At 42.0% G+C, this 13,392-nt stretch overlaps 1 protein-coding gene across 8 annotated transcripts in view; it reads left to right on the forward strand.

Moving 5' to 3' along the window:
* Positions 1-13,392, forward strand: part of Dis3l2 (DIS3 like 3'-5' exoribonuclease 2) — a 322,501-nt gene that overhangs the window by 23,959 nt on the left and 285,150 nt on the right. For 4 of the 8 annotated variants that reach the window (XM_028876240.2, XM_028876249.2, XM_028876238.2 and 1 more), the window contains 3 exons: positions 6,859-6,994; positions 10,477-10,624; positions 11,169-11,326. In XM_028876240.2, the coding sequence (XP_028732073.1) occupies positions 10,573-10,624; positions 11,169-11,326 (210 nt within the window). In that variant the 5' untranslated portion in view covers positions 6,859-6,994; positions 10,477-10,572. The remainder of the gene's footprint in view (positions 1-6,858; positions 6,995-10,476; positions 10,625-11,168; positions 11,327-13,392) is intronic. The other 4 variants (XM_028876243.2, XM_028876244.2, XM_028876242.2 and 1 more) reach the window with 1 other exon arrangement.

The following is a 13,392-nucleotide window of genomic DNA, read 5'->3' on the forward strand; positions in this document are numbered from 1 at the left end:
CAGGGTTAGAGACGGAGATTTAACACTCTAAAGAGAGAAGTGAGACGATCTTAAGACGAGAGAGCCTTGTGTGTGGTGGAAAGCTCAGAGGTAAAAGAAGGAAAAGGACCAGCAGGAAACTTGAGAGCGGGAGAGTCCAACTCAAGAGTCAGGAGATCGATGCCACTGGAGGCCAGGGTGAAGCATTTGTACTCAAAGGGTGATCTGCATTCACATTAAACAACAAAACCAAAACAAACAACAAAAAGCACTCTCAACCAACCCAAGACTAAAAATATTCTCCCAAAGCTTGAGTCTGTCTTAGCAGTTAAGTAATGAAGCCTTTCTTCCCTAGTAATTCCAACAGCTTTGATTTGTTATAGTGATGAATACAAAATCACGTTCCAACAGGGAGGAAAGACTATGTGAAGGGAGAAGCAGAGGTTGTGACTTAAGACTGCGTTGTTAACCTCCGAATGAGAGACATGGCATAGTTGCTTGCAGCTTGAAGTGGGCATACGGGAGCAGGCCCAAGCCCCTATTTTTAGGTGAGAGCTGTTGGAAAGGCAGCTATGGAGAGAGGTAGTTGTGGTAACTTTCTAGAGTAGACAGAGGATGAAGATGAACAAACAGGAAATTAGCATTTTGGCCACTAGTGTAGGAAAGCAAGGACAGCAGAGGTGTGGAGAAGAGTCTGTCTGTGTAGGAGGGTTGGGAGTTAAGATACCGAGAATGACAATTAAGAGCTTGATGGTCGCGCTTTCAGTTATGGCATAGAAAATGGAGACAAATCTTCCTTTAGACATCAACTAGAAAAGCCAGCCTTCCTACTCCTACATCTACTCAAAAGGTATTTGAGACATGACGGGAGAGGTTACCTAGGAGAGAAGAGAATAAAAACAGGAAAATGAGACTATTATTCGGGACTGTGTTACTCCAGTGAATATTTGCTGATTTTTAAGGATCAGCTGAAAAACCGAGCAGTGCATTTGACACCTTAGAGGACTAGGGATTAGCAGCTTACGTGATATGTGTGTGATCTTGTGAGCCACTCCTTTTTGGGATGGAGGCCCTGAAGGCCCTGTGATTTGTACATATGTAATACCATCCCACAGGATTGCCACTCTACCGTGAGCACAGTTATAATTTCTTTTTCTTAGATACTTGGCTAAAACAAATTCAAATCTTATTTGGAATATGATAACTTTATTATAGGCATCTAATTCTTATACCAAAATTTTTAAATATGTCCTGTTTAGAACATGATCAAAATGAAGTAGAAGCAACAGAACTTACTGTATACACAGGGACTTGTGGTATTGCAGTTTTTAGGAACTGACTTTGTGTGTCTGTGCTTACATTATTTGAAAAGATAAAAGACAGTATTCAATATTTTTAGCAGAGATGTTAAAATTTTAAAAAGTGGGGTAGGTGAGGTGGTTCAGTGGGTAAAGACAATTGGCGCCAAACCTGATAACCTAAGTTTGATCATCAGAACTTACATGGTGAAGGGAGAGAACTGACTCTGATGAGTTGTCCTCTGACCTCCATATAGTGCCACATTCTCATCCCTTCCATAAATAAACAAATAAATGTTTAAAAAAAAAAACCCTTTAAAATGAAGTGAAAATGCTAGTCTTAAAAACGCAATTCAAATTAGGATATTAATAAATGAGTTTAATAGAAGATTAGATAGAGCTGAAGGGAGAGTTAGTAAAGTGGTAAAAGTCAGAGAAGAGGATGGAGAACACAGAAGAGCTTGAGGGAGGCATAAGAGATAATGAGGATATCAGGTTTATAGTTGCAGTCCTATACAGGGTTGAGATGTACAGAAGTAAAATTTGAAAAGAGGGTAGTGAAAACCTTCCCAAACTGATGAAATTATGAAACAACAGATTCAAGAAATTTTATTGACCCCTCCCCATAGGATGAAAAGAAATGCATTCCTTGAATATGGTGGTAAGTCTGCAGAATACCAAAGATAAAAAGTTTCCAAAGTGCCAGGGATGGGGAACATCATACTTTCAAAAGAGTTAGAGACTAACAGCTAACTTCTTGACAAAAACACAGGGGTTAAGAAGATGACAGAATGACATTTTAAGCTCTGAATCTAGCTGAGAGTCTAGAATTCTGAATCCTGCCAAAAAATCTTAGGAGAACAAAGACTGCATACAAATGTTTCACACTTGTTCAAAAGACATGACTAGTGGCTGTCATGATGGACAACACAGATATGCAGATTTCCATCACTGCAGAAAACAGTGTTCTTAAAGATATTTTCAAATGAAGCAGCTGGGAGTGTAGCACAGTGGTACTTGTGTGACATGCACAGACCCTGAACTTTAGCCCCCACTCAGCACAGCAAAAAACCAGATAGCATGAGAGTATCTTGGATAGCATTCTGCCCTCATACAGATAAATTGCCAGATTCCTACAGAAAAATAAATACTGACCTAAGAATAAAGTTTTAAAACCCAAAACGGTTTTTTTTTTGTTTGTTTGTTTTTCAAGACGGTTTCTCTGTGTAGCTTTGGAGTCTGTCCTGGAACTCTCTCTGTAGGCCAGGCTTATTCCAACTCACAGAGATCTGCCTGCCTCAGCCTCACTAGTGCTGGGATTAAAGGTGTGTGCCACCACCGCCTGACTAAACCCAAACTATTTTATCTGTTGCAAGGATATATACATACATACATACATATATATATATAATATATATATACACACACACAACTATACATATAGTTTGTGTGTGTGTGTGTGTGTGTGTGTGTGTGTGTGTGTGTGTGTGTTTGGCTTTGGTTTTGGTATTGACTGCACAGAATGATATTTAAAATTTTTTTCTAGAAGTTTAAAAAATTGGTATGTTTTTTTCTTCCATTCAGTGTTTGATATACACCATTTTGTTCTTTGCTTTTCTTTATTGGAAGACTTTTAGTTATCAGTGGAGTTTCTTGTTATATACCCAGATTTACCATTTTTGAGTCAGTTTCAGTAGTCTGTATCTTTCTATTAATTTTCTACTCATGTAAGTTTTCTAATTGGCATCTAGTTATTTATATCTTTATATCCTAGTCCCTCATAATCCTTTTAATTTCTATAAGGTTTGTAGGGATGCCTCTGTTCTACTTTTGGACTGTGGCCACCCTGTGGAGACAGAATGGACCCTTTCTTAAGTAGCAGGTGGGGTTTCTGTATTGAAAATACCCCATAGTCCAAGAGAATCTGAGAGAAACCATTCCTCTCCGGGAGATTCCTGGAGACTGCAGAGTCAGCCCCAGCCGGTCTGTGCTGGCTTGAGTGAGGCTGCAGAACTATGGTTTGGCTTTTAGACTGGCTTAGGGGCCTGGGGAAAAGAGTCTGTGTGCTGCCTAGACTTGAGAAGTTTGAATTTCTTCCTGAGACCAAAGGGTGGACCACACATGGCCATTCTTATAGTTTGTTCAGTTGTTGGTCCAAAGGATATTAAGGGAGTTGAGGTTTAAAATAAGTCAATGGAGTGAAGTTCTGTTACAGGCTTCAGCTTTGGAATGAAATTATTTTTCTTCAGTTTTCTTTTCCAGGTTAGATAGTCTTAGTTGGTATATCTTTAGATTTAGTAAATTTCTTCTGTAAACAGAAGTCTGCTATGGGCTTCTCTAGTTCTTCATTTCAGTTATTGCATTTCCCACCTGGCAAGTGTCTTCTAATTCATTTAAAAATAGTTTATCTCTCCGTTGATATTCTGTCATTGTCCCTATACCTAAATTATGGTTTCTTTTGGTAGATTTGTAATAGCTGCTTTGATACCCTATTTGGATAAATTATAAACCTAGGATCCTCCATACTGTTAAGACTGTGAAATCTATTCCTTTCTCTGTTTAGTTTACTTTCCCAATTCTTTGCTTGTCTTGTGACTTTTGTTGATAGTATATTCTGTTCTCTGCTTACCTTTTCTCCTTCTCAAAGTTGGAGGTGGCTGCTCATCTTCCTTCCTTCCTTTTTTTTTTCTGACTTAGCTGAGTTAATTCCAGTGTCTCTTTCTCCTGAAGTGTGAGTTTTCAGATGTCTGCCTCCCCCTCAGCCTGATTTTATAGTGATTACTTTGGTCAGCATATCTTTTTTTCTCCTCTTTTTTTTCCTCTTTTATTCTTCTCTCGTACGTAATACCTTGACTGCAGCAGTTTCCCCTCCCTCTACTTCTCCCAGTCCCCCCCACCTCCCCTCTCCCCTAGATCCACTCCTCCGTTGTCTCCCAGTCCCCCACCTCCCATCTCCCCTAGATCCACTCCTCCGTTGTTTCCCCCCCCTCTCCCTCTCCCCTAGATCCACTCCTCCGTTGTCTCCCAGTCCCCTACCTCCCTCTCCCTAGATCCACTCCTCCGTTGTCTCCCAGTCCCCCCACCTCCCCTCTCCCCTAGATCCACTCCTCCGTTGTCTCCCCCCCACCTCCCCTCTCCCCTCAATCCACTCCTCCGTTGTCTCCCAGTCCCTCCCCCCCACCTCTCCTCTCCCCTAGATGCACTCCTCCGTTGTTTCCCTTCAAAAAAAGAGCAGGCCTTAGGTACAAGCCCTCATATCAAGCATGGATGAAGCCACCCAGGAGAAGGAAAAGGATCCCAAGAGCTGGCAAAAGAGTCAGAAACACTCCCATCTCCCACTGTTAGGAGTCCCAAGGAACACCCAGCTACACAACCTAACATATATGCAGAGGACCTAGCTCAGACCCATACAGGGTCCATGATTGTCAATTCAGTCTCTGCGATCCCCTCTGAGCCATGCTTAGTTTGTTCTGTGGGTTGTAATCTCATGGTGCCTTTGACCACTCTGGGCCCTACAATCCTTCATCCTCCTCTTCGGCAGGGTTCCCCTGGCTGTCTAGTATTTGGCTGTGGGTCTCTGCTGCATCTCCTTCCATCAGTGCTGATGACACCTCTCTGATGACAATTGGGCTAGGCACAGATCTAGGAGTACAGCAGAGTATCATCAGCAATCATTTCATTGATTTCCCCAGTGGTATTTGGTTCTATCTGGAGTCTCTGAGCTGTCCAGCCTCTGGTTCCTGGCCATCCAGGCAGTGTTAGGTGTGGGCTTTCTCTTGTGGCATGGGCCTATCTGGGAAGGGGAAATAGAATAGATGTTGTAGGTGAACTGGCATGAGTGGGGATGGGAATAGGAGGGGTCAGGCTGGGTTGGGGGAAGGATGGAGGGAGAGAGTACTGGGAGAGACAGCTGGAATTGGGAGGCATTTGGGGCTCAATGTGGAAGCCTAGTGCAGTGGAAGCTCTGGAATCTATGAGAGTGACCCTAGGGAAGACTATTCTTAGTAATGGGGGATATGGAGTCTGAACTAGCCATCTTCTATAACCAGGCAAGTCTTCTAGCAGTGGTACTGGGACGCCAATCCAGCTACCAAACCTTTAATCTAGAATCTGTGAGAGTGACCAACCAGTGATTGGTCAGCATATCTTAGTGGTTATTGTGTGACTGATTACAGGTTATGTTTTGATTCTTTGAAAGGAGGCTGCCACCCTTTGTAGGTTCTTCTGAGGCTTGGGAGTACATTTCCAAGTTGAGATGGTTTACTGCTCTGCAATGGGTTTTTCTTTCTGCATTTGTAAGGCTTCATATTCCTGAAGTGATTCCTTGTGGCATTTCCATATCCTTTCCTTCATGTTTGTGGTTATGTTTAGGGTTTTATGCATGCATAGACTTCTAGACCAGCAGGAGAAAGTTGATATTTTCTTTCTCTCTCTCATTTTCCTTTTCTCTTTTCATTTCTTTCTCTTCTTCCCCTCCTAATCTGTCTGTTCCCTTTCTCCTACTCTTCATTCCTTTTTGGTTTTCTAAAACAATGTCTCACCTCTGTAGACTTAGCTGGGCTCAACTTCTCAGCAATTTTCCTGCCTCAGCCTCCTGAGTACTGCTGTTGATTGCAGGCACGCATCACCCTGCCAGATTGCCTTCTAGCCTCCTGTCCTTGGATTGTAGGAGTGTGCCATCGCACCTACTCTCTCTTTAGTTTTTTTTTTTTTTTAAAGACATGGTTTCACGTGGGTCAGGCTGACTTGAACTTGTGTGAGGAGAACCTACCTTAAACTCAGATTCTTTTGACTCATCTTCCTGAGTGCTGGTGTCACAGGTGTGCACCACCCTCTATAGACCAGACTTAGGGACTTGTGGATGCTTCATCTCAGCCCCTGAGAAGTTCTGATTGCCTGTGTCATCCCTTTGTTGTCCCATGTTAAACTTCTGGTGTTGCAAACTTGAGTTAATTTTGCTGTTGGCCTCACCTGAATTCTTGACCCTGAAGTCACCGTTGTTTATTGCCCACCCCACCCCCCATGTATGGAATTGACTACATTCTTCTCCATGTGGACACAGTTTCCTCAGCAGTGTAACTGCAGCTGTCAGAGTGTGTCTCTTCAGTAGGAATCAGTAGGATTGGAGCAGCCGTGGGTGGTAAGAGCCTCCATCCGCAGCACTGCACACCACACACTTGTGCTGTTCTTACAAGGAACCAGCATTCCAGTTCGATGTGTGTTTTTAGTCAGTATTTAGATCTTTACATTATTCCAGTAGTTTTGTACAGTTTTACTGTTTTTGTTCTGGGGGATATTTGCCAAATTCCTTTTTCCACCATTTTGGTTCATTGTTTCTCTCTCCCTCTCTCATCTCTGTCTTTCTCATTTTAAACATACTTGATTCAAACTGAATTTTTCAGCATGTGCTATGAAATAGGAAGCCATTGGCTTTCTTAAGATGATGTTAAGTAGCTTACTGCTGCTTGTTGGTTATCCTATGTGTTTGTCAGAGATTAGTAATAGAATTGTTTTTTGTTTTTGCTCTCTCCTTTCCCAACTTTATTATTGCACTAGTTTTGCCCTCTTTTTACTTTTCCAGGTCTTGCTTCTTGTCAGCTCCTCAGCTCTGCAGAGTTTGGCCTGTCATCAATTAAGAGAGCACCTTTTGACTCTACTCCTTTCTTCCCTTCGTTGCGCAGCTTCACAAATGCATCTGTCCTTGCTGCTCCTGAGAGGTGAGACGAGGCTAACACGAGTGAGAAAGGACAAAAACTCAGGCTGTCTCAGCTCCTCAAGTGTGTCACTGGTACTTTGTGGGACCTTGCTTTTTCAAGTTTTGTCTGTAGGTACCTGGTTTGCCTTTGGCTCCTTTCTACTTCCCCTATTTCCTACCAGTATGTGTTGTTGTAATTTGTCTTCTGTTCTAATAGGCTGTGCTTTGTGTGTTGTGCCAGCTTTAGAGGCCAGAGGGTCTCAAGATACCACTTCATGTGCTCATGAGCTGTCTCCAGATTGACTTTCTCAAGTGTAGTGTCTTCTTTCCATTCCTTGTCATGCCCGCCTTTAGGTAGGTACCATGTTGGTACTGCTGGTTCATCCCAGCCCTAGCCAACTCTTTAAAGACTGGCCATGTCCATGGTGGGATCCCCTTTCTAGGCGTTGTTATCATTGTTTCTCATTCTGGAAATTGTCGTGTTCCTTTAGCTGTCAGGGGACTGTTGAGGGTTTCTCCAGGGTTCACGAGCCTTCACAACATGCTACAAGGAAGGTAAAGTTCTCTGGTTAGTTATCTTTTACTTTTGTTGCCTGAATCCTGTGTGTCTTCCTGCTCTCTGCAGACTTTTTAAAAACGTGGTTTCTCTGAATGATCCTGTTTCCCTTGCTGTTGTTGCTGATGTTCATGGAAACACACTCATCTGTTTATTTAAGAAATGGGACTGGTCAGGCCCATATTCTACGCACTGTGGGAGCCACTGAGATGCAATGGTGAACCCAACCAAACATGTTTGTGCTTCTGAGGTAGAAGTGACAGGAATCTGGTTTCCATAGTGAGGAGACTACAGATGCTGCTGATCTGGGGATATTCGAATTGGGCCTGTGTATCCCACTTTCTTTAACTGCTAGTATCTCTGCTGAATTTTGAATTCCTCACTGTGTCAGGATTGATATATAGGAGCCGGTTTTAGTGTTCTGTTGCTGTGAAGAGATACCATGACCCCGGCAACTTGTGTAATAGAAAGCATTTAAATGAGGGACTTGTTTACAGTTTCAGAGCTTTAGTTCATTGTCATCATGGCAAGTAGCATGGCGGTGGGCAGGCATATGCTGAAGCTGTTGCTGATCAGTAGGCAAAGAAAGAGAGAGAACTGGGCCTGGTGTGGGTTTTTGGAACTTCAAAGCCCACCCCAGTGACACACTTTCTCCAATAAGGCCACACCTGTTAATCCTTGTAATCCTATCAAAGAGTTCCACACCCTGGTAACAAAGCATTCAAATATATGGGCCATTCTTATTCAGATCACTACAGAGCCCATTCTTAGTTCTGGCTCTTGTTGTTTGATGCTGCTGTTGTGCTCAGACTTACTATGGGAACACATTCTGATCACGAATTTTTCTTTGGAAACCTTTTTCTTGTTTTCTTATTAACTGACTTTGTTAGCGCTTTTCTATGTATTTATTTATTTATTTATTTATTTATTTATTTATTTATTTATTTATATTTTTTGGTTTTTCGAGACAGGGTTTCTCTGTGTAGTTTTGGGTGCCTGTCCTGGAACTCCCTCTGTAGACCAGGCTGGCCTGGAACTCACAGAGATCTACCTGCCTCTGCCCTCCCGAGTGCTGGGATTAAAGGTGTGTGCCACTGCCACCTGGCTCTATGTCTTTATTTTTATATTTTTATTGTTGTTTGTTTTTGTTGTTGTTACTGTTATATTTTCTACTTCTTTGCATTTGTAATGCAGCTCTAACTGATTTATCAGGAGTGCTCAGTCCCTGCCCAGGGCCACAGGGCCTCTGTCTCTGCTTCATGGGAATGTAAAGGTTACTTGATTATCCTTCATTTTACTGCCTTCTCTGCTGCAGTGGACCCTTGTTATCCATCCTCATCTTTAGGTAATAGCTGGGTAATGTCTCCCTATAGATTATGTTCCACTTTTCTAGTATTTGTTGGATTATTCCACATGCACATGTAGTACCCCAAATAGAAATAACCATATTTTCTAACACTAGGGCAGCCCTAATGCTGAGCCTTATCACTAGGAACCTACTCAATTTCCATGCTGGTTGTGCTTCAGGTCCTCCTGGTTGCCAGGTGAGTCAGCCAGAGCTATGGAGGACCATGTCAGAGGCCTCTGTTGTCAGTGTCCACTTTTATCACTCCTGTCCTAGCCGTTCCTGTTGTCCTGCCTACGTTTCTCCACAAAGTGCAGGTGCTTGTCTCTATTCCATTGAGTTCGGCCTTTCTGTGCCAACATGGCTTTTCCTAAAACAGCATGCTCTATTGTTCTCTTTTGCTCATTCAAGCTTCAGAAACTCCCTAGTGCCTTTGAAAATCTCAGCTTGTTTTCTAGACCTTCCAACTTGTTTTAATTTCCTTGCCATTGCCTTCCTCCATATAGACAGGACTCTAGCCAAATAGAATTAATGTTGCAAGAATCTGCCTGTGTTTTTCTGTTTGCATGCTGGTTTTTGTTTCCTTATGCCAGAAGTATGCTTTCCTCACATCTTAATGTCTTAGCTCTTCCTCAAAAACTTTCCCAAGGTTCTCATGATGCTATCACTTCCTGATGTATATTGCTATGCCCATATGACTTTTTAATCCTAGTGACCAGTTATCTTTCATTTTGCTAACTATTGTGCATTGCACATGTTTGTTAAATTAATGAGGGAATGAGTACATTTCTGTAAGGACCCTCAGATAACCTAGATCCTCTCTGTTCTTTTCCTATCCCCCTTTTGTTACTGTGAGGATATCTCTTTTGTTTTCTTCCTTGTATTTGGATTAACTTTATCTTCCAATCAGTTCATGTGGCCCGAAGTGGACTGTTACCTTTATCTTTGTTTTGTCTCTTCTCTGAGTTAATAACAGTTTTAGTTTAAAGAAAACTTTGATCATTTGTAAGGATTGTCTGAGGGAAATTTGAGGAATAGAAGACATGGTTCAAAATGACATCGTGATCTATTTTGTGGAGAAGTGGCTGCTTAGCAGGATTAGGTAGTTTGCAAGTATAGATTTAACTCCAGGACTGGTGACCAGCCGTAGAGATGAAAAAGTAGTTGTGGTGGTGTGTTCATTGTCCAAGTGGTGGCCAGAGCTCAGCAACAGGGTCACATATTCTTAAGCTTTCATCCGGTACCTATTTCATTACAGCTTTTAGATTCCAGATCTTTTTTAAAATCATCTTTTAAAACCTTATTTCCTGTTTTTTGTTCATTTCACAAGCTATATAGTTGCCTAATTTCTTATTTTCTACTTCATTGCCCCATTAGTGGAAACTTTTTAGTTGAAGTGCTCCAGAGGAGCATTGTAGTGTACCTTTGAGGGTGAAGACCTTGGATAAATATGCAGCACAGGTGGTATAACTACCCAGAAGAGTGTGACACCAGGCCCCAGGAGAACACCATATTGCCGTTGCCATCTAAGTGCTAAATTTCCAAGGGGACAAAGGAAACCACAGGTAACTGCTCTCTAGTCATAGTTTCTTTTTTATTTTAGCTCGTGACAACTGAGCTGCTCAAGGCAGGAAGAACTCTGAGCTGAATAGTAGTGGGTTCCTGGATCTGGAGAGAAGAGGCCACCTTGGAACCAGTAATGAACCATCCTGACTACAAGCTGAACCTTCGGCCTCAGGGGACCCCCAGAGGTATTGACAAGAGAATGGAGCTTGCCTTGGCAACTGGAGACTTGAAATATAAATGGACTGGGTGTGGAGATGGAGGGAATTCTTTGTATTGAGGAAGACTAATTCTTTTAATGAACTGTTAAATATTCTCTGGTGTTATTTATCCTAGAATTAGGTGGTCTTGTTTCAGTTGATTGTTGTTCAGTCATTTCATTTCCTCCAGAAATGGGATAGTCTTTCAACATTTCCTTTTTTTAAAGGGTTTGTATCTAGAAATAGTAAAGCACACCAGACCCATTGTTCAGATTTTGTTCATGCACAGAGCAGTGCTCAGTTAGAACTAAGGTCTTTATTTATTTAATAAAGTCCATTTTATTTCTGCGGTCTTACCCATTCTTTCCTTTTTGTGACTGTTTGAAATCATCACTGGAAAGGTTCATTCTCTTGCTGGCCTTTATAGATAACAGGAGCAACAACAAGAATAGCGAAGGCATAAAGCTTCAGTTAAAAGAAATGGGGAGCTGGTTAACTGAGCACAGGGCTGATTGGTGCCTCATGTTTCCAGGTATGTCCTCTGTGGCTGGCCTGCATGGTGTTGGTGCTTCACCAGGTGACAAAAAGTCAAAGAACAAGTCCATGCGAGGGAAGAAAAAGAGCATATTTGAAACCTACATGTCCAAGGAGGATGTTTCAGAAGGCTTGAAGAGGGGAACACTTATCCAGGTGCTTAAACCTACAGGCTGTTTATCCCCTGAAAATATGGGATGGCAGCAGTCTTGTATATTAAACTTTTCCCTGTTCTATGCTGGGTACTTTCACATGGTGCAGGGTTTTTGCTTCTTAAACCTGCAGTATGTATCGAGCGGTAAGTACCATGAGATTCTTGTAGGCAAACCTCTGAGATGTGAGAAGAGAGAGCCTTTGTAGCTCATGTCAGTATTGCCTAGGAATTTTATTGGGAGAGAGCTATGTGAGCCATTCTTGGGGATTGGTGCAGTTGAGCAAATAAATATAAGAAAGTGAGCTTTCCAAATGAAATAACCAGTGTGAGCTGCTGAGACGGAAGTGGGAAGTGGGATTGGACTATACCAAACATTGAATTGTTCGTGTGCCTGAAGCACATGAGTACTGAATGACTGAGAAAAATGGGTAAAGTTGTAGAGGAAATGGTAAACAGTGTTTATTGAATGCTTTGTAGTTTGCCTAATCTGTTCACAGGCTGTTCATTGGTATGGCTGAACAGATGTTCATTGAACATCCATCTTTGAGCCAGGAACACTTCCTGTTAGGAGAGTGCTACAGGGAAGCTTGTGAAACAGTGTGGGACAAGGCAGCTTAGGTTTCCCTGGGCACAACATCCAAGGCAGCCAGTAGGTAACAAGACTGGAGAAGGAAGCCAGGCCAAAGCATGCCTTCTTTGAAGTAAGCCTTTTTTTTATAATTCTTGGATAGGAATACTGTCATGTGGTACCTGACTCTCTTAAAATTATTGAGTGAGGTCTGGGGAGATGCTTACCACACAAACATGAGGACCTGAATTGGATCCCTAGCACTCCTATGAAAGCTGGGAGGAGTGGTGTGTACCTGGGACTTGCTGGCTACCTGCCAGCTCCAAGTTTATTCAAAGACTGTTCTTGAAAAGCCAGGTGGAGAGTTATCAAGGAAGACACTCAATGTTGACTGCTGGCCTGCACACACATACACAAGGAAGACACAACAATGTTGACTGAGTCCCATATTTTCTCATTCTGAAAGCTCAAATTCAATTGTGTTTTGGGCTGAAGATTCATTCAAACAATAGATATAAGTTTCTCTGGATTTATTTCCTTTCCATAATTACCTGTGGTCCATAGCACATATAATTGATGTAGACATTACTAGTTTTTCACAAATCAATTGGACTTTTTGATTTAGGAATACCATTGGCTTTTTTTTCTTCTGGAGGTCTTTGAAAAGTCTCTCTTAGGAGAGGAGAAACCACATTTAGATACTTGTTCCTTCATTAATGTATTTGCTTGCTTTTCATGGTTTGGCATCCATATACTTCACTTTCCCTGCAAGTGTCCTGACTCTCCTTGTTCCTGTGTGAGGTCTTGGCATGTCTTTCTCATTGCTGGCTCCTGTCACCCCTTCCATGGATGTACTACATTCTCATTATCTTGGACTTGTAGATTTCCCTCTAAAACCTGTGCTTGCTTGGTGTAGTAGCTTCTGATACTTCAGGACTTGGGAAGCAGAAGCAGGCAGATTTTTGTGAGTTTGAGGCTAGCCTGATCTATATAGCAAGTTCCATAGTGAGATCCTGTTTCACAAAACAAAATCTAAACCACCACCACCACCACTGGCAACAACAACCAAACAAACAAAAGTGAAATTGAATGTAGGACTCCACCTAGACTTTGCCCTCGCTGTTCTGGTTTCTTCCTCCCACTAAGTGTGGTGTTCATGCTTGCCCTGCCAGTCCATGGTCAGTCTGTGCTTAAATGTCCCCCTCATTTCTCTAAGCTGAGTTGGTTACAGCCTTCATGAAGTCAGTTTTGTTGTCTACATGTTGAAACTATTACCTCTGTTTGGCTTTTATGTTTCCCCAAATAGCCTGTTCTTTTCCTTAGTGGTATGGTCATGCATATTCTACAGGTTAGCCTAGTGCATAGGACTTGGCTGAAGCTTAATAAACTTACTTTGAAAAAAAAATATATATGTATGTATGTATATATTTTACTGGCTGAATAAAGATCAAGAGACTACCTTTTGAAGAAAAGTGAAGAGAACTTCGGTTGTTAGAACTT

Source organism: Peromyscus leucopus, chromosome 13, assembly GCF_004664715.2.
Source record: "Peromyscus leucopus breed LL Stock chromosome 13, UCI_PerLeu_2.1, whole genome shotgun sequence".
NCBI classification, from domain to species: domain Eukaryota; kingdom Metazoa; phylum Chordata; class Mammalia; order Rodentia; family Cricetidae; genus Peromyscus; species Peromyscus leucopus.